Source organism: Lonchura striata, chromosome 13, assembly GCF_050655825.1.
Source record: "Lonchura striata isolate lonStrDom1 chromosome 13, ASM5065582v1, whole genome shotgun sequence".
Lineage (NCBI taxonomy): Eukaryota > Metazoa > Chordata > Aves > Passeriformes > Estrildidae > Lonchura > Lonchura striata.
Window position 1 is genome coordinate 15,273,628 of NC_140715.1, and position 20,713 is coordinate 15,294,340.

The following is a 20,713-nucleotide window of genomic DNA, read 5'->3' on the forward strand; positions in this document are numbered from 1 at the left end:
TTTAAAAATTAATGGTAACTTACCTTATGAAATATGGATCACTTGAGACTAAACTAAGAGCAGACATATGGTTTTGATTTTTTTTTTTCCTTTAAACATGGGCACGGTGCTAAGGCCAGACAACTTTATTTTCCTGATGCATTATAACCAGCTGCAGATGTTTTAGATGTTATCGCTTCTAAATGGGCTCTGACAAATGTCTCCTGGAAGCCAGCAGCTCTAAATATTACATATGCTGTATTCCGAGGAAATGTTGAAAATAAAGTTTTAGGAATTAAATGTTCAGTGTCTGAATCAAGAAAATTTACTTTCTGCCTTTCTCAGGGGGATTTGCTAGCTGAAAACATTCTTTTGTGAGACAGGCACAGATGTTAGTCAAGACGCACATGGAGACTGGAACAAATATTGCCACAGATGGTCTTGCATGGTGTTATTTACTGGCCCTCTACTGCTAATGCTATAAGGTGGACTCTTGAAAAGGCACCTTAACATATAACTAAATGCTGACCTGGAATTTGTAACAGGTGTACAGCTATTCAGCATCAAGGCAAAAAAAAAAAAATGGAAGTATTTATTAAAACATATGGAAGCGTGTTTTGTGCATCAGTGAGCAGGGCATAGCCCTCTGTTACAGAAACTTTTGTGATATTTCACTTACTCTGTTCAAGATTAAAGTAAATAGTTTTAACTAAAGGGGGTTTTTGGTGCTTTTTCTCTTTTCTGCTTAGCTTTGAATCCTTTGAATCACCCAGAAAGACATTTCCACATATACATGAGATGCAAAATGTTGCTTGTGTATCAGATGTGTGGCTTTGTGGGGGGAGAGGGACCACATGAATATTGACATGGGAATTGCATCTGATGTCCTTGACTTGCAAAATTCAGACAGCTTGATCCATCACTGCATAAAGCATTCACATTCATTTTTCCATATCCTGAGAGAGAGTGGGAAAATATCTGTGTTTTGCTGTAGACACCTCATTAACATGTGATTCCATATGCAGCTCTCAGAGTTCTCAGGTCAACAGGGGAGGAAGGAGGTGTCCTGAGGGGACAGGCTGAATGACTAAAGGCTGCAGGCTGAAAACTGGGTAGTGGAAATACCTCTTCAGTCAGGGATGTGCCAAACAGGCACTGCATCTGAGAGGTCTTGTTCATATCTTAGCAGTTCACTGAGTAATGGTGGTCCTGGAAATTTTGTTGGGAGTCTTGCCAAAAGTCTTTGTGGATTTTTAAAGGAAAATGGGGATTGCTGAAGTGTTATCAATAACTTTTTCTGTGTGTGTGTGTGTGAGAGCTGTTTTGGTAAAAAGGTATATCAGAACATGGTATGTACTTATTTTATGTATAAAAGGCTAATGTGGCATCTAGTTTGTACCACACAGGGTGACCAAAAGGCATCCCCTTGCTGTGTTACCCCTAAAGAGCCTTGCTCCAGCTTTGGTCTGGTTTAAATATAAGCCAGCTTGTGCTCACTGGAATCCCTGGAGTCTGCCTGGCACTGGGGAGCAATTCCCAGAGCAGATTAGGGCTGGAAGCATCAATGGGTAAGTGCTTGAGCAGGGACCTGCATGCTTTGCTGGGAGGGACGTGGCACAGTGCCCTGGGCAGGAGCAGAGCCCAGCAAATGCAGGTCTAATGATTTGGATTTTGCTATTTCACATTAGTGTTTAAAACTGCTTAGATATAATCCCCCCAGCAAATCTCTCCATGCTCTGGGATGGTGGACATTGGCTGCTGCACGCTGATTTTTAAGTATGAACTGGTTACACTGAATTCTTGTGCAGCTGAACAAAGGCTCTCTCTGGTGCCTGGCAAAGAGGAGAAGTTTTCATGTCTGATTCTGTTTGTACAGGAGCATAAAATGGGTCTTTGTGTAGACACGCTATAACAAATGAAACATTCAGGCAGAGGTTTGGTTTGATGCTTGCCAGTTGTGGGGTGGCTCTGGAAAAATCACAGAATGTATGTATAAAGTCTTGGCAAGGAGGAGAACTTCTACTGAGTTCCAGAGCTACTGGTTGCATGTGTTGAGTTGGATATTTTTTCTTGGCTTACAAATCATTACTAAGAAAGCTTAAAACTGAAGGTTGATGTTTGTAATATTAATATTTTCTTAGTGTTTGCTCACCTGAGCCTCCAGTCACCCAGGATATTTCCACTATCACTTGAGCTTGCTCTGGTGTCATGCCATAACTCCATCAGAAAAAAAATCTCAAGAGATAGTATGTGCTCCTCAGCTGCAGCTGTCTCAACATAATTATGCTCAGAGGTCCTTTTTCTCTACTGTGTATGGAACCTGAATCCCTCACATTCCAGATTAAAAGACAAGCCACAATTCATTTTCTGAAATATCAGTTAAAAGCACATGGTATTTTTATGCAGCTCTCAGAAGATTGATCTGAATACTCTGAAATCCATAGAAGCTATGAACTTTGCCTTGCATCTTCTTAAGGAAAAGAAAATGATCCTACCTTTGATGGAATCTAGCAGAAAGTTGGCTTCCATTTAACTTGAAGGAATTTGGGGTGGTTTCTCATCTCTGTGGTCTAAGTGGAATATCTTGGCTTGTTCGAAGAAACTGCTGCTTTTTAAAAATGCATTTAAAGGAATTTTGGAGGTTAAAGTATTTGATTTTCCCATGTCACTCATCATGTACTGTAGTTTCTTCAGACTTTCCCCCTCTTGGAGGACATGTTCAGCTTACTGCAGTGAGAACTCTGCTGCAGAATGAGTTCCAGTCAGTCAGGAGAGTTCTTACAGAAGAGAGGATTAAGTGATGAAAGCTTTTATAACTACATGAGCATTGGGTTGGTTTTGGTGTTTTGGGTTTGTTTTTTTGTTTTTGTTTTGTTCTTTTTTTTTATGCAAAGGTCTTTCTGAAGCTTGAAAAGAAGATTAAATAGAACTGTGGAGTTGTTGTTTAATCAGTCTCTTCTTTGGCTGTCACTGAGATTAAAATGCTAACAGGCTTGATGCAGTTCTAGAAACTAAAGCAAGTGCCTGTTTAAGGTTTCATATAGGGAAGGTGGCTTAAATTGCAGACTAATTAGATTCAGCTGTTTGGAGATATAAAAATAGGTGTACTAAGCAGACAAAAATGTGTTGAATTTCTCACCTACTAATAATTATTTATTGATTACTTTATGGCTGGCACTGAGGTTTCCCTTCTCTTTTGAGAAAAGCAACTTTCTGCTTGAAGAGGTTTTTAACCTCTTTGGTTTGATAAGCCTAAACTATAGGGGGAGGTGGACATTGATACATGTTCCTGTGTGAGGAAGCCTGAAAGAGTTTGACTTTTTTGGAGTGGTAGAGATGGCAGAAGAATAGTAAATTAATTGCCTGCTGCTCTGCTGCCTGAAAAATGAGGATCCAGTAACCAGGGCCTGTTAAGGAGGACTTTGACAGGGGTTGTCTCAGTAATAGAAGCAATTTGATGATCTTGCCCCCATCTTCCAGTTTACTTTCCCCTCCGCTGTGCTGGCATGGCTCTGGATGGGGACTGCAATCAGATCGATGAGAGAACCTGGATTTGAGACCAGAAAAAAACCTTTAAACTGAGCTCTGCTTCCAAAGATGATGAGTGTAGAACAGCAGTGTAATTCAGCAAACTGTTTCTGCTCAGCTGTGTAGAGTAAAAAGACTGTTGGTCTCACCCCTTCAAAGAATTTGCAAGGATTTACTTCAGACCATGGACAAAAGTGTCAGGATTTATCAATCTAAGATTAGCTTTACTTGAAAGTACAGAACAGCCTTGATTTTTGTTTTGTTATGCAAATTGGACACTAATTCCACTGAATTGCATGTACTAAGAATCTTCCTTTTTACTTTTTGGCAAAATTGACATCTCATCATTACAGTAAGTGTTATGGTCCTCCCTCCTCTTAATGTAATTTGTGAAAATCCAGCCCTACAACGGCTCTTCTGAGCAGCTGTCCTAAATGGGATTACTGAAACATAGACATTTATCTGAGCTTTATACTTTTATAATTCATAATAGTCAACTACTCTGGCTTAGGCTTTTTGGAATGGTGAACTTGTCTTGCCTCTTGCAGAGTGGTAAATTTATGGAAATACATAAATATTTCCTAATCTGGGAGTATCATGTGGGCACTTAAATCTTGAAGTCTCTTTGCTTACTTCAAGTTTCAGAAGCTGTTCTTAGAAATAAAAAAGACTAATTCACTTTATATGTGGCCTCTGGAGTGTTTTGTAACATGAGGCATGGGAAAATAGATCTGGTTGAAGTCATCTGTGAAGAAGTGGCACTTCTCTCTGAAGTAGATACCGAGGAGGGGTGAAAGTGTTTCCTTGCTCTGTCTGCATGGTGAAGTGAATTTAGATGCATCTGAAAGACCACTCTGGTTGGCATCTTGCTGTGAAATGCCAAGGCTGACTTTTAGTATGTGTTAGATATGAATTATGAAGTAATCTGGGTCCATATTCAGTGTGCATATTCAGTGTGCATCTCTTAATAGCATAAAATTATTCAAAGTTGACTTGTTTCCATGCATTAAATGTCTGGCATATTTATGATTCTCTTGCCTTTCTAGAAAAGGTAGCAACTTCCACGTTGAACATTTATCTTATGTTTTGGGAAGACAGTTGCTTTTCTTTCTTTCTTTCTTTCTTTCTTTTTTATATTACCTTAGAATATGCGGCTTTTCTCCCAATGGTCTTGCATGTGCTGACACCCAAAACTGGCACTGTATGATGGATTTGGGATTCAAACTAATGTTCTTGGGCAAAACACACTTGCAATGTAGCATCATTTTTCATGATCTCATGGGTAGAGACTGCTCACAGGATTAGGTGTGGCTGTTTGTGGTTTGGGCTAAATAATCTGCCTGCTTATTACTGCTAGTTTTGGTAACCAGTGTGGTGCATTTTTCCCCTGAAACTTGACAACCACCCATCCAGTTGCAGTTCCACCTTTACTTAAAAAGCCATCTTTCCTACCACAGCCTGTCTCATCCATGAATCCTTACCCTGAGAGCAGCACTGCAGAGGGGATGTTTTCCACAAGCGGTTAGTTGATTAAATGCTATGACAAATTATTACAGCTACTTGAAAGCAGTTGCTTCTGTCTTTAATTTTACAGTGTCAAGTTACTCTGTCTTAAGTGCCAACCCTTTCCAGCTGGCTTTTGTCAAGGTCATTGTACATGGCTCACCTGTAAGCATGTTCTCTTCTCTGGGAGGGGAGAACAGATGTTTCTGCCTCCAAAAGATGCTCCAGGCACTTGCTGCAGGAGATGGTCAGCAGGCTGTCAGAAGCAATCTTTATGGGCAGGCTGGTCTTTCACAAGGAGATGTGTTTACAGAGCATGAAATGAACATTTTTGCACAGGAGCAAATAATTGCTTACAACGGAGACTTTAGTAGCAGATTTGAAGCTTGAATGATCATTAGTAAGGTCAGCTGGAGCACATACGATGTCCATCTCCTGAGCAAAGTCATTCAGGACTTTTTAGCTGTTCTTTTGTGCTGAAAGGTTTTAAGACATTGTAATGTTCATGCCATGAACTTGTCACTTTTGATAAAAACTTGTGATAGGCTGTGTTGCTACATGTGTATATGTAATATAGTTTCTTCAAAATCATTCTTGGATGGAAAACTAATTTTTGACTTGCAGGAAGAGAGGAAGGAACCCCCATGCCCATTATCCTAGTCTTGAATTAATATTTAATAGTATTCCGGCATTGGCAGGGTTTTTAAGATTCTCTGCATGAAGTGTGTGTGAAACAGGCTGTTGTTGCAAGCAAAAGGGATCTCTGTGAAAGCTTTCTGTGGTCAGGAGATGGGCTGAAGGGCAACAGCTCTCAGGCAGTGTTGGCTGCCCCCAAATGCTTTGGTTAATGCTCTCACTCCTCAGGTCAGAGCTCTTTCTTGGGTAGTAATGAAAAATGGTTTCCGTAGAATGGCTATTGGCAAAATTAACCAGATTGATTCTTCACTTATGACACAGATCAAGTCTTGAACTTCAGTCTTCTATGGTAATAAGACCAGTTCATCATCAGTAATTGCATCTCTTTGTTCCCTGCAGTTTCTTCAGCCTCCTTACTCTCCTCCAAGGTCACTTCCTCACTCAACAGATGTGCAAGTCTGGCAGAGCATTTAACAGCCACAGAGCTTGAAGGAGATGAAGTTTTTGTTAAAGCAGTTCTGTTTGATTGCAGTTCACCACATCAGAGGATTGAGGAAGTCTGACTGATGTTAACTGTGAGTGCAGACAAACGTCAGAGCAGAGGGAGCCTCTCCTCTCTGCACACCACAGGCTTGGAGTGCTCCATTTTCAAAACATCTGCGCTGCTTCAGGGGGGAAAAAATTGCCAGTGTCACAAGGGCTGTTCTGAAAACCTTTTTAAAATGCTGTGTGCTGCACCCATGATCTTCCCATTGCTTTTCTGTAGGACATCATTCTCCAGAGGGCAGTGGCCCGTCTTCCTTCATTCACATTGCAGAACAGCATTAACCATAACCCCTTCCAGCAGAGTTATCCTTGTCTGTGCTGAAAGCCAATGAATGTGGCTCTTAAAAGGAACATCAGAGCATTGCCTGAATACTCCCAGAACAACTGTCCTTGAGTCCAGAGAACACACAAAATCTAGGATACAAGTTGTGTCTCACACCCTGTTCCCATTAAAAGGAGGCTTTAAAATCGTTTATGCTGCTCTGTACAAGGCTGAACAGAGATTCACCTTCAGAATTCCTCCAAAGAGCTGAAGTGGAGCTCCCTGTGTGAGCTGAGCAGCCAGCACTGTTTTGCCAGTGCTGTTTTTGCCATGAGGTGTTACACCATAAATTTTCAGAGGACTCCAGAGAGATGAACACACAATGAATTAGTCAGATGCTCTCTAACACGACCTGCTAATAGCCTGCCCTCTCTGAAACAGTCCCAGCAGGGGGAACTTAATTCTTTTTTCCTGTTTAATGAGACTTGGTAGAACAAACACCTAAGCAAATCTGAGGGGTTTGTTGCTGTCATTCTCTGCTGCATCTCATGTATAACCATGCGTTTTATCTCTTTATTGATTTTTTTTTTCCATTTTTATCGATACTTAAGCAGTATTCTTTCAATATGGAGCAAGACTCATAAAAATACCATCTATAACACATTTGAGTCAAATTGGGTGCTTCTTTATTCTGGTATGAGAAGCTACAAAAACTGTATTTCAGAGAATGTCCTGCTGTACAGCAATTTTTCTCAGTCCCATGGAGCTTCATTATAGCGAGGTCAGACTATGCCGTAGAGAAGAAAATTTATATTTTATCATAGGGCTAACTTCTGTGCTCTTGTAATGACCCTGAAGGACAGTAGATGCTCTAAATAATTCAGCTTTTTTGGAATTTAGTTCTACTGTGCTAAAGGAGCTAGAATAGTCTAGGAAAATAGAAAATATTGTGGTATGTTTTAATGTGATGCCTAAAGGATGCTTATGAGGATGTTTGGCTGCTATAACTCTATTCAGGAAGTGGGCATATAAAATTTTAGGAATTCAGTGTATTCTCAAGGGAAAGACCTCCCTTAAGGTCCTTGTGGTGAAATTAAACTCCTCAAGTCAAATTGCCTCTTGGCCCAGGATGGAATATATTAATTTCTCACATGGTTGAAAAGCCTCTTCCATAATTCCATGTGTGGTACTTCTAATTTCATGTCTTAGCCTTTTCTTTTTTGCAGCAGTGTGGAAAAGTATGAAGGCTGTTTGTAATGCATGCCTTTCCTTTTCTGCCCAGTCATCTCTGCCCTCATCAGCATCCATTATTTTGTATTTTTCTGCGTGTGATGTTTTTGTAAATATCTCAGGATGAAATTAGCTTTTTTCAAACAGCAGGACAGAGTTCCATACAGTCATGATGACAGAACAGCTGCTGAACAGCTGCATAAAAAATCATTGAAGTCTCACATTTGTGCAGCTAATGTCTTTTTTACCCTTTGAATTGTATCCTAAATTTTTGATGCTTTTTTTCTGTGGCCAGGACTGCTTTTGAATTTTAATCCCATTCTCCAGTTAGCGACATCAGCAGATTTAACAAGCCTGTTTTCCATTCCAGTATTGAAATCGATAGATAATTTTACAGGGTCTGGAAAGATTCTGGCAAAGATTGTTTTGACACATGACCTGAATGTTTGCATCAGAATGTGTAAGTTTTGATTAGATTTCAGTGAATTCCAATTTGGATATTAACAATAACAAGACTCAGTGTGCTCAGTTTTGCATCAGTGATGCCTCTCTTTTCTCTCCTGTCTGCCTGGTTGTTATGTGTCCCACAAAGAAGCTGCTTGTTTCTTCCTTTTTAATCCTGACACTGCTGTAGTTAGCAGCAGTTTGTCACTTTTAAGATGACATCCAAAAGTGATTTGTCACCTTTAAGACATATACAACGTTTTGGTGTCTGCATCCCCAGCCCTGCTCTTCCTCAATTCCCCAGAAGTGTTCAGCATCTTTCAGTTATTGAAAATGCTCTGCCTTCCACAGGCAGCCTAACACTGTCAACCAGCTTCTTCCCAGACCAAATTAATTTGTTGTTCCAGCCTCTATTTTCCCCTTGTGCACCCAAACCAGGCTCAGTGGTCACTACTGGAGGGCATCTCTAGAAGGGACTTGATCCTTTCCTGTCCTTGGGTCAGCCTCACCTCACCCCAGGGTGCAGGCGTGGACAGTAAAGTCTTGGGGTGGCATAAAGATGTTGTGATATTCACAATTCCATGTGCTGTTGGAAAGGGGGTGCAGGGAAGCCTCGTGAGCAGATTCAGGAGTGAGAGGAGTATGAAACTTGGGAAGTGTGAGGAGATGATGCACATACAGGAATGCTGCAGGGAGCTCAGCCAGTGCTTTCCCTGTGGAGGGAGGAGTGGGGAAAGGGTGCCAGACGCTCTCCCTGTGCTTGGCACCTCAGCTTTTAACTCCTGAGAGGCCTCTAAACATTACTGAAATGCAAGTTATTTTTAAGGTACACAGAACTCATCCATGGGATAACCTTCACTGAGTGGTTCCTGGTGGGTTTTTTAGTCCATAATGTGTGTTCTCTGAGTCACTTTTGCCACCCATCAGTGGTGACCTGGTCTCCTAGAAGAGGTTGATGACTGAATTTGGGATTTTTGTGCATTTGCTGGGTGCAACATGCTAGTTGTGTGAGCAACAGTTATTTAAGTTCTTGGGAAGAAGAGCCCTGTTAAATGTTTCTTTTCAGTGCTGGTGTTTCCAGTTTAAAACTGTCAAGAAGCATCAAGTTTGCCAGGAAGGTGGTATGGAATTCACTTTAAAATCTTTAAATAGCTAAAAGGGAAATAGGAATATTCTGTTGATGAGAGCCAGAAAATTGTGGTTTTTCTGCTTTGCTGCTAAGAAAAAGCTGTGCTGAGAGTGATGCTGTTGGTGAGAATCAGGCAGCAAAGCTGTTTTGGAGCACCACCTGAAGTAATAGTAAAAGTTTATTGGAAAAAATGATTTTTTTTTTTCCCTAAACTAAAGCTGTCAGAGTGGTTGTTGATTTCCCAATGTCTGCAAGGCAAGTGAGCAGTGTCAGCACTAAAGGTACTGCCAGAAGAGTGTGGAAAATAAAACTGAAAAATGCTTTTTGCTTCTTTTTGCTTTCCTGGAATTAGCAGGAACGATGTGGTTCAAGATTTGTGTGTTATGTAGGCAGGCTAATTCTTCCTGGCAGCAGGAGATAAATGGGGGAAGAGTGCACTCTGAAAATATCTGTAGGCCTCTTGATGCCTTAAGTTCTCCCTAAAATCCTTTTGGCCAAGTACTTATTGAGCCACCTGTCTGCATTTCCAGGGTGCTTTAGGGTTGAGCTGCAGTTGTGGTCTGCTGAGCAAGGTGAGCTGGCAGAGCAGGTCTGGGGGTCATTCCCTGTGTTGGTGGATGCTGTCCATAGAGGTTCTGCCATCCTCTGGTTTTGGGTCTGACTTTTCCACAGATGACAGTCAGATTGTGTCTCCTCTCAAATATCTGACTAGAGACACTTCATTAATTTTATATGTAACTCCTAATGATGGGTAAAGGCTCAAGGAAAAAAACCTAGAATACAGATATTTTTTTTTTTCTAGTAGCTTTCAAAATTCAGGAAAGAAACAGTTTCTAATCATGGTATGCAACTTGCTGTGGGAAGCACTGTGCTGACATAAAACACATTCTCAGTACCTGGCACACAGCAAAGTGGCAGCTACAGTTCTTATTCCAGTTTTTGAGTCATATCTGTCACGTAGGTTTTATATGGATTGAATATATTTTTCCTTAGTGCTGAACGTTGGGTCTTTTTTTTACCTTTTTGGAGATTTCAGAAGAGCAGTATTAACCTTTCTGAAGCCAGTGCACTGTGTGCTTGCTGCCAAATCTCTGCCCCTCACCAGGCATCAAACCTTCTATAACATGCCCTTGAATTTTGTTTGTGTAAGTTTGGCAGCAGCCCAATTTCCATGAGGAAAGGTAAATATCTGATCTACACTGTCAGCTCTTGCAGTCTGCAAGCAGCTCTTTCAGACTTATGGATGCCTTATGGTGCTCTTCCTGCTTTTTTGGGCAAAATCCTGAACATTTCTGTTTACTATTATGAACTATAACTGTTGGCAAGCTTTCAAACTGCCTCGCTCATCTTACCTCAGAAAACATGTTCTAGTGCAGTCTTGCTTGTGCCTTTATCACAAAGTGCAGAGTGTCCTGGTAGTATACTTTGCACATTGGTAAATCCCCAAAATTTAAATATTTTTCTCTTGAAATGTCTGTCTCTGTGGAAAGTACTTAGAATTTTTCTTTTGTCTGTCTAGCAGCTAGATTTTGTCTTGTCCTTGCTTCAGACATGAGTGGAACATTAACAGCTTATCTTTTTTTATCATTTGATTTCTGTTTTTGTAGCAGTTATGCCAGTTTATACCCAGACTTATACCAGGGTTTCCCAAGGACTCAATTCCACTGAATGAAAGGCACAAATTGCCATGTTTTATCATTCAAATATTTATAAATGCTGTATATTTTTTCCTGTAAACTGAACAAGTCAAATTTGCAGTCACACATTTGCCAGGTCCACCTACCTGCAGCTTCACCTGAGTTGTCATCTTGTATTGGTTGAATGCTGGGAAATTCACCTTTGTGTAGTATTTCTGTGTTGAGGGTATTCAGGATGCTCATTGTGATGTATTTTTAATGAGATTTCTGCTAATTTTATACAATGTTTGCTTCTATGCTTGTGTATAACATATTTGGAAGTTGTGTTCATCTGAGCAGTCCTCGATTGGCTTAACATTCCTATAATCTGATCTGCAGTTTATAGCTCGAATACAGGGATTTCACCAAAATGGTGGAATTAATAGGTTTTGTGTCCTGCATTTTTATTAAATCATAATACAGATCATTCAACTATTTTTGCATATACAGCATAATCTGTAAGTTTTACTGGAAAGTCAGATTTCAGAAACAGTGTTCCAGAGTTTACCCTTGTTGGAAGCCACTACACCTTGTGGGCTGTTCAGTTGAGTTAAATGGAGTGTGGGTATCTCCAGACACATGCCAGGTTCTGCTTTAAATGGTCACTTCTCAAGCTGATCTCCAAACCAGCTTGCTCCCTTCTGTGAACATAAGGCTGTATTTAAGACAGTTTCAGCTAGCACTAGATTCTGTGGAAAACAAAGTGCATCTCTCTGGATTACAGCTTCTGCCAGGAGTTGCAGTCCAAAACCAGCTCTTGGACGTGTGATAAAACACTAAATGTGCCCTGGTTCCTTGGGAAAGCTCATCTAGTTTTATGTTACTAGCAAGCTGTAAAGCAGAAAGGGAAGGTGGGAGGGGTGGGAAGTCTAATCTTATTTGGAATGGCAGTTCAGAGATTACTTTTGTCTGCATCTTCATTTTGTTTGTTGTCCGAGCCCCTCGTGGCCGTTGTAGCTCAGGCAGGGTGAGGAGGGGGTTGTCTCCATCTCAACCACAGGCTAGCCAGGGCATGAGATGTTCTTTGGGAATTTTATAGGGTGTTGCTGTATCTTAGAGCAAGGTCAAAGAAATGTTCCTATTGCTTGAGGGAAAAACAAGGTGGTTTACCCCAGCTAAATGCCTGCAGGAGCTTATTCCACGGTGTTCAGCCGATTCCTGAGACAGGCTCAGTGTGGGAGGTGGAGCAGTTCTGTAGATGGAAAGGGCTGTAAACATTTTAGTGAACAGAAAAGATGAGAAAGCTGTTGTGGGCAAATGAATTCTAAAACTAGGCCAGCTGGGGTTTTAGCAGCTGAAAGGAAAGTCTGAGAGTGAAACTGCTGTGCTATCAGAAGATGTGCTTAAATTCAGGGAGGAAAATGCTGCTGGGTGCTCTGTGCTGACCTTGGAAGGTGCTGTGTTTCTGCAGGCCTGGGCTGAATTAGTCAAACAGTAAGTTCAGAACATCACAAAACCATAATATTATATCTACAGGTAAGCAAAGAACAAATTGTGAGGTGTTTGGCAGCGATAGATGACTAAGCTGGATGTCTTGTCACTGTCCTCAGCTGATGTCTGCAGACTTTAATCCACTGGTGATCCAGGACTTTTTGCTAAATGAATATTTTTTTGTGCTAAGGGGTTTTCAGCAATTGATGTTGAATAAAACTTGTTAACTGAAGGAATTTAAGGGGTGGGGGTGGAAGTTTCATTTCAAACAAGTACTGTTCTAGCACTTGATCCAAAAAACTTACTGCATTAAAAAGCAGAGTCAGCTGAAAGCAGCAGGCTGTCCCATCCACCGAGGAGTTGGTGTTCTGCAAGGAACATATTCTTTAATAATTCTACAGCTCCCAAATGTTCTGCACAAAAGGCTCTGCTTTTTGCCTTTCTGCACTGATCCCTTCAGCTGGTTCTGGTCCAGCTGTGGTTTTATTCTCTGACACAGGGTAAGGACTGATCCAGGAGTGCCCACAGTTATCTGGGGCTCTACTGCTGAAGGAATCAGATAGGATATTTCCATGCTTCAAAGCCTGGCCTCCTCAAAAACAAAGGAGAAATCTGAATTTCAGTATTACTGGTGTTGCAGGTGGGAAAGAAAATTATGGCCAAGGTATAGCATTCTGCAGGAAAAATTAAAGTCTGGTTCAAACCTGTTGCTTGGATGTGAGTCCCAGCAAGCTGTAAAGATGAACTTGGCTTTTTTGTCTTTGAGAGCACTTAAAAATTCTGCATGATGGGGTACCATTTAGTCCTGCATTGCTTATAATAGTTCCTGAAATGTTGAAGGTATGAATTATGTTAATGTACCTTTTAAATTTTTTATGGACTGAAATAGCTTCAAAAATTAACCTTTTGAAAACACTTGGGTAGATCACACAACAGGCTTTTAGCAGCCTTTTTTTCCAGTAGTGTGCTGCCTCCTGTTCCAGTAATCGAGGAGCTTTGATTGACTGAGGTTGTGCTCAGCTTCCTGACCCAGGAGCAGCCTCCAGCTGATGTTGGTGATATTTTTATTTTTCATTAGCTCATCTGAAAGTCTCAGCTGTTTTTCTGCCAGTAAAAAGGATGGAGTCTGTTTGTGCTGCATGAGTGCTGCACCAGTTTGTTGTTCCACACTTGCTAATAGAGCTCTGACAAACCAAATAAGGAATTGCATTTCTTCATGGTGCAATAACACTTGCTATCTGTTTATTAATGAAAGGGTTACTTACATTTGGCATGGATGCTGCCACAATCATTAAAACCTGAGTTTGCTGCAGTGAGAGGGATTCTTCCTCCTGTTTTCTGCTAGACCTGGCTTCCCTCACATTTTGCTTCCTGAAACACCTCAGGTACTGCAGGTTTTGGAAGACTGGAAAGAATCTGCCTGTAAATGTTTTCTCTTTCTGCTTTGCCATGTCACACAATGTGACAACTGGGTTGTTCCCAAGTGTGTGCTCTTGAGTATTCCACCAAGTTCACCTCAGGTTGAAAATTCCTTTAATAAATAGAGGAAACGTTCTAATTTGCTGCTTTCCTTTTCCCTGTTGTTTTTCTTGAATTATTTTGGCATCTTCAACATCTTGTTGTAGGATATAAGTGCAAGACAGACTTGCTGAGGTGCTGGGATAAATGAAGAGGTCTGGAGTGAAGCAGATGCCCTGTTTGACACTATCTTCAAAAATCATGTGTCTGATTATGGCTCCTTGATTTGAAAGAAAATACTAAATCAGCAAAACAAATGTTTGAAGAGGGTTTGAGATCTGTACAGCATTATGGTTAACATATATGCTTCAGCAAATCCCCATGTGTAGAAAACTCTTGGCTTATGTCTCCATCTGCACTTTTTTTTTTATTTTGGCTGCAGCCAGGCACACTAAATAGTGATTAAACAAAAAATTAAAATTCTGTTTTTGTGCATTTGGCGTTTGAACGCTGATCAATTGCTTTGGCGGCGTGTTAAGTAACAGTGTGGTAGACAACAGAAGGGGCTTATTTACAGCAATCTGTCTAAATCCATTTTCAATGTATTGCTTAATATGCCTTTCTACTTTAGTTCATTTTCAGTTTTTTAAAAATGAAGGCTGGAAACAGGCAGGAGAACAGTTTAAGATATTGCTGGAGAAGTAATCACTCCTTAGTGGTAAACAACTTTCAGTTCTTAAGGGAAAGAAAATGTGCTTGAGCTGAAATAGGACTTATGGGCTTGTTGGAGGAGATACTGGATGGAATTCAATGGCTGGTGCACTTACATAGCCTGACTAGATAATCATAATGAAACCTTCACGCTTTGAAATCTGCTTTTTACGTGTTATTTACAAGTGACCATTTAAAAAAGCAGCTGTATTTTTGCAAAATGGGAAGCTAACACAGAGCAAAAGTGTGATTTCTATCCCTCTTTTGTAGGGATAGAAATCCACATCCATAATGTGAATTTACCCTAACCATGCAGAATTGACAGCTCCAGTGTTCAAACAATGGTCACTGCATTCCACAGTTAAAATGCACATAAGGGGGGAATAATGGTTCTACCTCCTGCTCTGCAGTTAGAGTTAATGAGAAATTAGGATGAGAGTGGAAATTGAGATGAAATACAGCATTACATGTATGACATAACTCTCCATAAATGAGATGCTTGTTTAAGAGTTAAAGAAAAAGTCAGTCCTAGGAAACTTGCTGTTTTGCAGATTGCTCTGATACCACAGTCTAGAGCATTTGTTGAAGGAGTAGCATCAACTTACATAATTTGCATAATTGAGTCAAATCCCATGCAGCATCCCTGAAGTAAACCACTAAAAAAAGCAACATTCTGGTCCTTGTATGCTGTGTCTGGATTTCTAGAGCCTCAGACATCTTTTACAAAGAAGGAGGGGAAAGCAAGAAAGAAGGAAAAGAGCTTCCAAAATTACATCAATGTCAGCAACCTGCCCATTTTCCCAGTGCAAGGGACTATGGGGACATATGTGCACATCCTTCCTCTGCCCCTGGTGGCATCGTGCCCGTAACCTTACACACAGCTCTTCTGGTAGTGATGGCATGAGATAAGAACTGCAGTCGAGGAGGGGGAAGGCAAATGTTTTATGGTTCACACTGATGTTTTTTGGTGGTCTGCTGAAATTAGCTTGGTGTTGAAAGTGTGGTTTTTAACCCAAAATATGACACTGATCAGGCTGCTGCAGCTGCACCTTCCCTCCAGGGCTGTGTGGATGGTGAGGGCTGGCAAGGTCACCGAGGCAAAGACACTGATATTCCTTTTCTAGCACTGAAAGTCACTTCAAAATTAATGTTTAGACACTGTTGACAGAACTTGTCAGTGACTCACAGCAGACTTTTCAGTTATGGTGTTTTAACAGCGACCTGCAAAACCAGTGTAAGCATTGTATGTTTGCTTGCAAGGGATACAGTAAGAAATATTCTAACCTCTTAACATTTACCCAAGTTGAATTAAATGTAATGGAGGACTCCAGTGTTGGATGAACTCTGCCAAAGACCAAAAAAAGCTCCAGAATGCAGCATGTCTGCCATGACCTGGAACTGTGTGAATCCTTCAGGATTCTAAAAGCCACTTGGTGGCTTATGTTGATCCAACAGAGGTTCATGTTGTGCTTGTCCTGTGTGAATAGAACAGTTTGGTGTTAGCTGTACAGGGCAGAAACACCATAAGCAGTGCAGAGGAGCTGCTAATGACTCACCCTGCCCAGTCCTCGTTTCATTTTGTCAGTGCCAACATGAAGAAGTGTTGATTCTTGTAAGTCTCCAGACTGAGAGCTGTGCAGAGCCTGTTCCCAGGACTTCAGGATCAATAACTCTCACTCTGTGCACCTCTCAAGTCCCACACTGCAGAGAGGTCTGAATAACTGATGCGTTTGCTTTATAGTTTTCCCTCTTGTTTAATTTAAAGTTTACAAATTACTGACATGTGTGGCCCTGACAGGGTTAGCTTAACCAGCTACAGATGCTTTTATGTGTAAATTTATCTGCGACTGAGAGAAATAAATCAGTGTGCTTGACTTTCTACTGTCCATGTGTCTGGTTGGTGCAGTGGGTAATGCAGTGGCATTCTCTGACTTGTTTTTTCTGTTTTTGTTTTCCTTTATTTTAACAGCATTGGAGGATGGTGTGCTGCTGCCTGCTTTCCCTCTATCTCAGGGTTTAAATTGCTTGCATTAGGTTGTTGCTTGCTCTGAGGATGTTTACATGCACATTGCTGACCCCTCTGAAGAATGGCTTGAAGCTGTGCAGAAAATTTACTTCCCTGTACACATTATCCTACACTGAGTTCACAAAGACAAGGATCAGCCCAGCCCAGAGCCTGGGGCTGCACACGCTGAGCAGGGATGGCACAAGTGCTTTTTAATGGCTTTTAGGCTGCTGTGTGGTGGGACAGCTGTGTAATGGTGAGAGATGCCCCTCCTGAACCAGCCCAGAGCTGTGGCTTCCCTCAGAGGGGTCTGGAGATGTTGGTGTGAATCTTTTGGGGTGTAGTTCAAATTTCTCTCCCGTCTCCCTGTTGTGGATGGAGGACAGCTCCAGATCCATCCCGTTTGTGCATTTCAGTGTGTTTGAGGAGGAATTTGTCCTGGTTGTGTCCCAGCTGGCAGCTCACCCCTGCCGTGGGGTGGGGGTGAGAATTGGCAGAGTTAGAAGTGAGAAAACTCATGGGTTGAGAGAAAGAGTTTAAAAAGTAAAGCAAAAACCCCACAAAGCAAAACAAGCCAGGGAATCCATTCCCTGCTTACCAAGGGCAGGCAGGTGTTCAGCCTTCTCCAGGAAAGCAGGGAAGAGAAATGTCATCACTCAAAATCCTGCTTCCTTCTCCTTCCCCAGCTCTATGTACTGAGCATGACACCACATGGTCTGGGATGTCCCTGGGCTCAGCTGTCCTGGCTGTGTCCCCTCCCAGCTTCCCATGCACCTTCCTCTCTGCGGGCAAAGCCAAAAAGCATTGACTGCCCAGCAGCAACAAAAACATCCCTGTTTTATCAACACTTTCCAGCTCAAAGCCAAGTCACAGCCCCATACCAGCTCCTGTGAAGAAAATTAACTCTACCCCAGCCAAAACCAGCACAGGGAGCAGTCCCCATGGGTACCTGCAGCAATGGACCACTGTTTGCCAAGGGTTGTTTTCAGAGGGAAGGGAGGTGCTTTTGCAGTTCTAGTTTTAAGTTGCCCAAGTCCCAGAAAGAGAGGAGATTTAAGCCCCCTTAGTAATGCTGTGTTAGACAGATTGGATGTCTGTTTGCTGGTTGGTCTGAGTTTTCCTGGTTTTCTCCATGTTGCCTGAATTCCCTGCTCACTGTGTATGGGTTTGGCTTGGGGTGCTGGGCTCCCACAAGCCCAGGGGGTGATGTGGGGTTCAGGGCTGCACTGTGTATTCTTCTTTCTGGATCAAGTCCCTGGACATTCTGGCCATGCTTTCCTCTGCAGTGGTGGGTGGGGTTTCCAGAGCAACTTCTTTTAAGGGATTTTCTTAGGTTTAATCCCAGCAAATGGCAGGAGGAACAGTGGCATTGTCAGATTCTCCTGGTGTGTGCATTCAGTCCTGAACACTATAAACAAGAGACAAAAGAGATCTGAAATACAGATATTTCAGACCTGCCAGTAGTTCCTGTGCCCATTATGATACTTATGCAGAAGGCTAGTGCTCAGAAAGTTGGCAAAATTCTCCTGGCAAGGAGGTGCTCTGCTCTGTGAGAGCTTTCCAGGACTTTTCCTGGCAGAGGAGGAGACTGGTCAGTGAGCTGGCCTGGCAAAGAATTGTTCTTGTAAAACGGAAGAAAAAGTTTCACAGGATGGTAGTGTGCTCTAATGTGGTTTATTTAGTGGGAATGATTAGAAGGGGTGGCATTATCACCAGGTAGGAATTTGCAGGTGCTGTTTAAGGACAGCTGGAAAACCACGAGGCAGGTTAAACAAATTAGTTTGATATTTATGTTTGGTGAGTTCAGGTGAGCCTTTTCATGACAGGAGTGTGTGGTTTTTCACCAGCTCAGCTCCTCTGGGGCTGCACTTGCCTTCTCCTGCATGACGTGAATCAATCAGGCTTTTGCAGCCTCTCATGACTCCTCTTTCCTTCAGAAATGTGAGTCTCCATCCAGTGGAGTCAGGGGTGAGCAGGAGACATTGGATTACTGGGGATTTTCATTTGCTGACTTGTTTTCAAAGCACCCGTGGCTTGAATTTCAGGAACAACATAATGAAATAGAATCTCTAATTGGGTTCAGCAGCAAGAGTCTTAATAAATGACCTTTTAAATCTTATTTTGATTTTATTCAGGTGTGGTAGTGTCTCATTAATAATGATCCTGCAGTAGGTCTTCCAGTACATCCTATTTAATTAACAAAAAGGCTGTAAGATGTATTGGATGTTTTCAAAATGAAAATGGGAGTTTTTAATAGATTCTCTGATTAAGAAATAATGTTCTGCATACGTGATGGTGCCCTGGAAAAATATCACTTAACAGACTCAGATAAAGTTCTGAAACAAGCAGAACTCACTTCCTCCCTCAGCCCTTTCGGGCTAAAAGCCATTTACTTGTGATGTCTTACCTTAAGGGAGATGTTTAATTTCCTCTTACAGGAAGGGGAGGCTGCTGAGGAAGGGTTTCATTTGTTGTGTATTTATTATATATCCAATTTTTTGTTTAAAAGGCACCATATGTGAGGCAAAAGAAAGACCCTTACTTTGCTGATGGACAAAGGAAAAAGGACTGGCATAACAAAGAAGCCATAAGGAGGGACTCTGAACGTGTAGGTATGTAAGATTGCTATAAAAATGGTTTAATACAGATTGTAACTTTGATTTTATTTGGTAGGCTGAATGTAGAACAACATGTTCAACATTAGGGTCAAGGTGATGTTCTTGACATGATGCAGCATTAAAGCCAGTTCATCTCTTAATCTTTCAACTGTGTTAATCCCACACAAATAAATCCCACAAAGTCAAATTCCTTTTTCGTCAACTCCACAATAACTATTTTGAGGTGCAAATGTATCACTTAGATCTTGGTGGTTTTATGACAGGTGTAAGATTGATTTTTAAAAAACTTACCCCCTCCCTCAAAAAAGTGTGCATGTACCTCTCCCAAAAATGGAAAATCCAGAAAAGAAGAATAAGAAAAATGTTCTGGACGGACTATAACATTCATGCAAGTCCATTCCATAATTCTGGGGTTTCTCTTGCATTGCAAATAAGGCCTATTTTGAATGTCACAGCTTTACACTGATGTGTTTGCAAGGGCTCTGCCCCTCAGTGCGAGAGCACAAATCCATCTGTGCTGAGAATTCCAACAGTGCTGAGATACTCAAACCACATTGATTCTTCCCACTGTGAAACAAAAGGCATTCTGTAGATCTTCCACAGCATTGCCAAAACCCTTTCATCTGTTTCTGGTGTTAAGAGGAAGATTTTTACCTTTGATTTGCACAGCTGAGTGGTTTGTAGCAAAACTGCTTATCAGATAAAATTGTTAAATTGACGTGGTTGACCTGGTGCTAAATGACACAGAGCACAAAACTCATAAAGGAATGTTCAAAGGACTATAAGGTGCTCTTTTCTCTGCTATATGGATTCGTTTCTGGCCCGTTAAGCAGTAATTAGCAGCAATGATCTGTATTTACTTTCTGTCTATCCACAGGAAATGGAGAACAGGGAAAACCTTACCCAATGACTGATGCAGAACGAGTGGACCAGGCATACAGGGAAAATGGCTTTAATATCTTTGTGAGTGATAAAATTTCTCTGAATCGTTCCCTTCCAGACATCAGGCATCCAAAGTGAGTATACAGTTTGCATTTCTAGGAGTGAAGGTTTGCAAGCCCTAAATTACCACCTCTACAGAAATATGTTCTTTTTTATTATGGACTCCTGTACCTTTGTTTATAAAATACAATCCTTGCACAGCTGGGTCCTGGTATTTCCTTAATAAAGGATGGTGTACAGTAATTTCAGTGGGAAATAGAAGAGGTAAAATCTGGGGGAAAAAATCATTTTTTGATTTCAAAAGACTTAAACTTGCAACCCTGCTCAGAAGAAATCTTTAATGTAACCCAGAGGTTCCACTTCTTATATTGGTCACTAGCTGAAATGACTGTGGTATGCTCAGGAGCAGAAAAAGATGTGAGTAGCTTCACTCAGCTATGTGTGAAGAGTTTTACCAGGTTTATGGATTATTTTTGTGGACATCTTCCTCATAAAAGCAGCCTCATCAGAGTTTACAGGTGGAAATGAGTTCCAGTGGAATGCTGATTTTAGGGTTCATCTGGTTTTGGACATTATGCTGTAAGATGCTGTTGAACTGGATTTTGATCAAGCCAG

General features: G+C 41.4%; 1 protein-coding gene across 1 annotated transcript in view; it reads left to right on the plus strand.

Annotated features, from left to right (window-relative positions):
* The window catches only part of GALNT10 (polypeptide N-acetylgalactosaminyltransferase 10), a 75,452-nt gene that overhangs the window by 18,429 nt on the left and 36,310 nt on the right, over positions 1-20,713 (plus strand). Inside the window, exons 2-3 of the mRNA XM_021552285.4 lie at positions 19,048-19,150; positions 20,034-20,172. Coding sequence (XP_021407960.1) covers positions 19,048-19,150; positions 20,034-20,172 — 242 coding nt within the window. The remainder of the gene's footprint in view (positions 1-19,047; positions 19,151-20,033; positions 20,173-20,713) is intronic.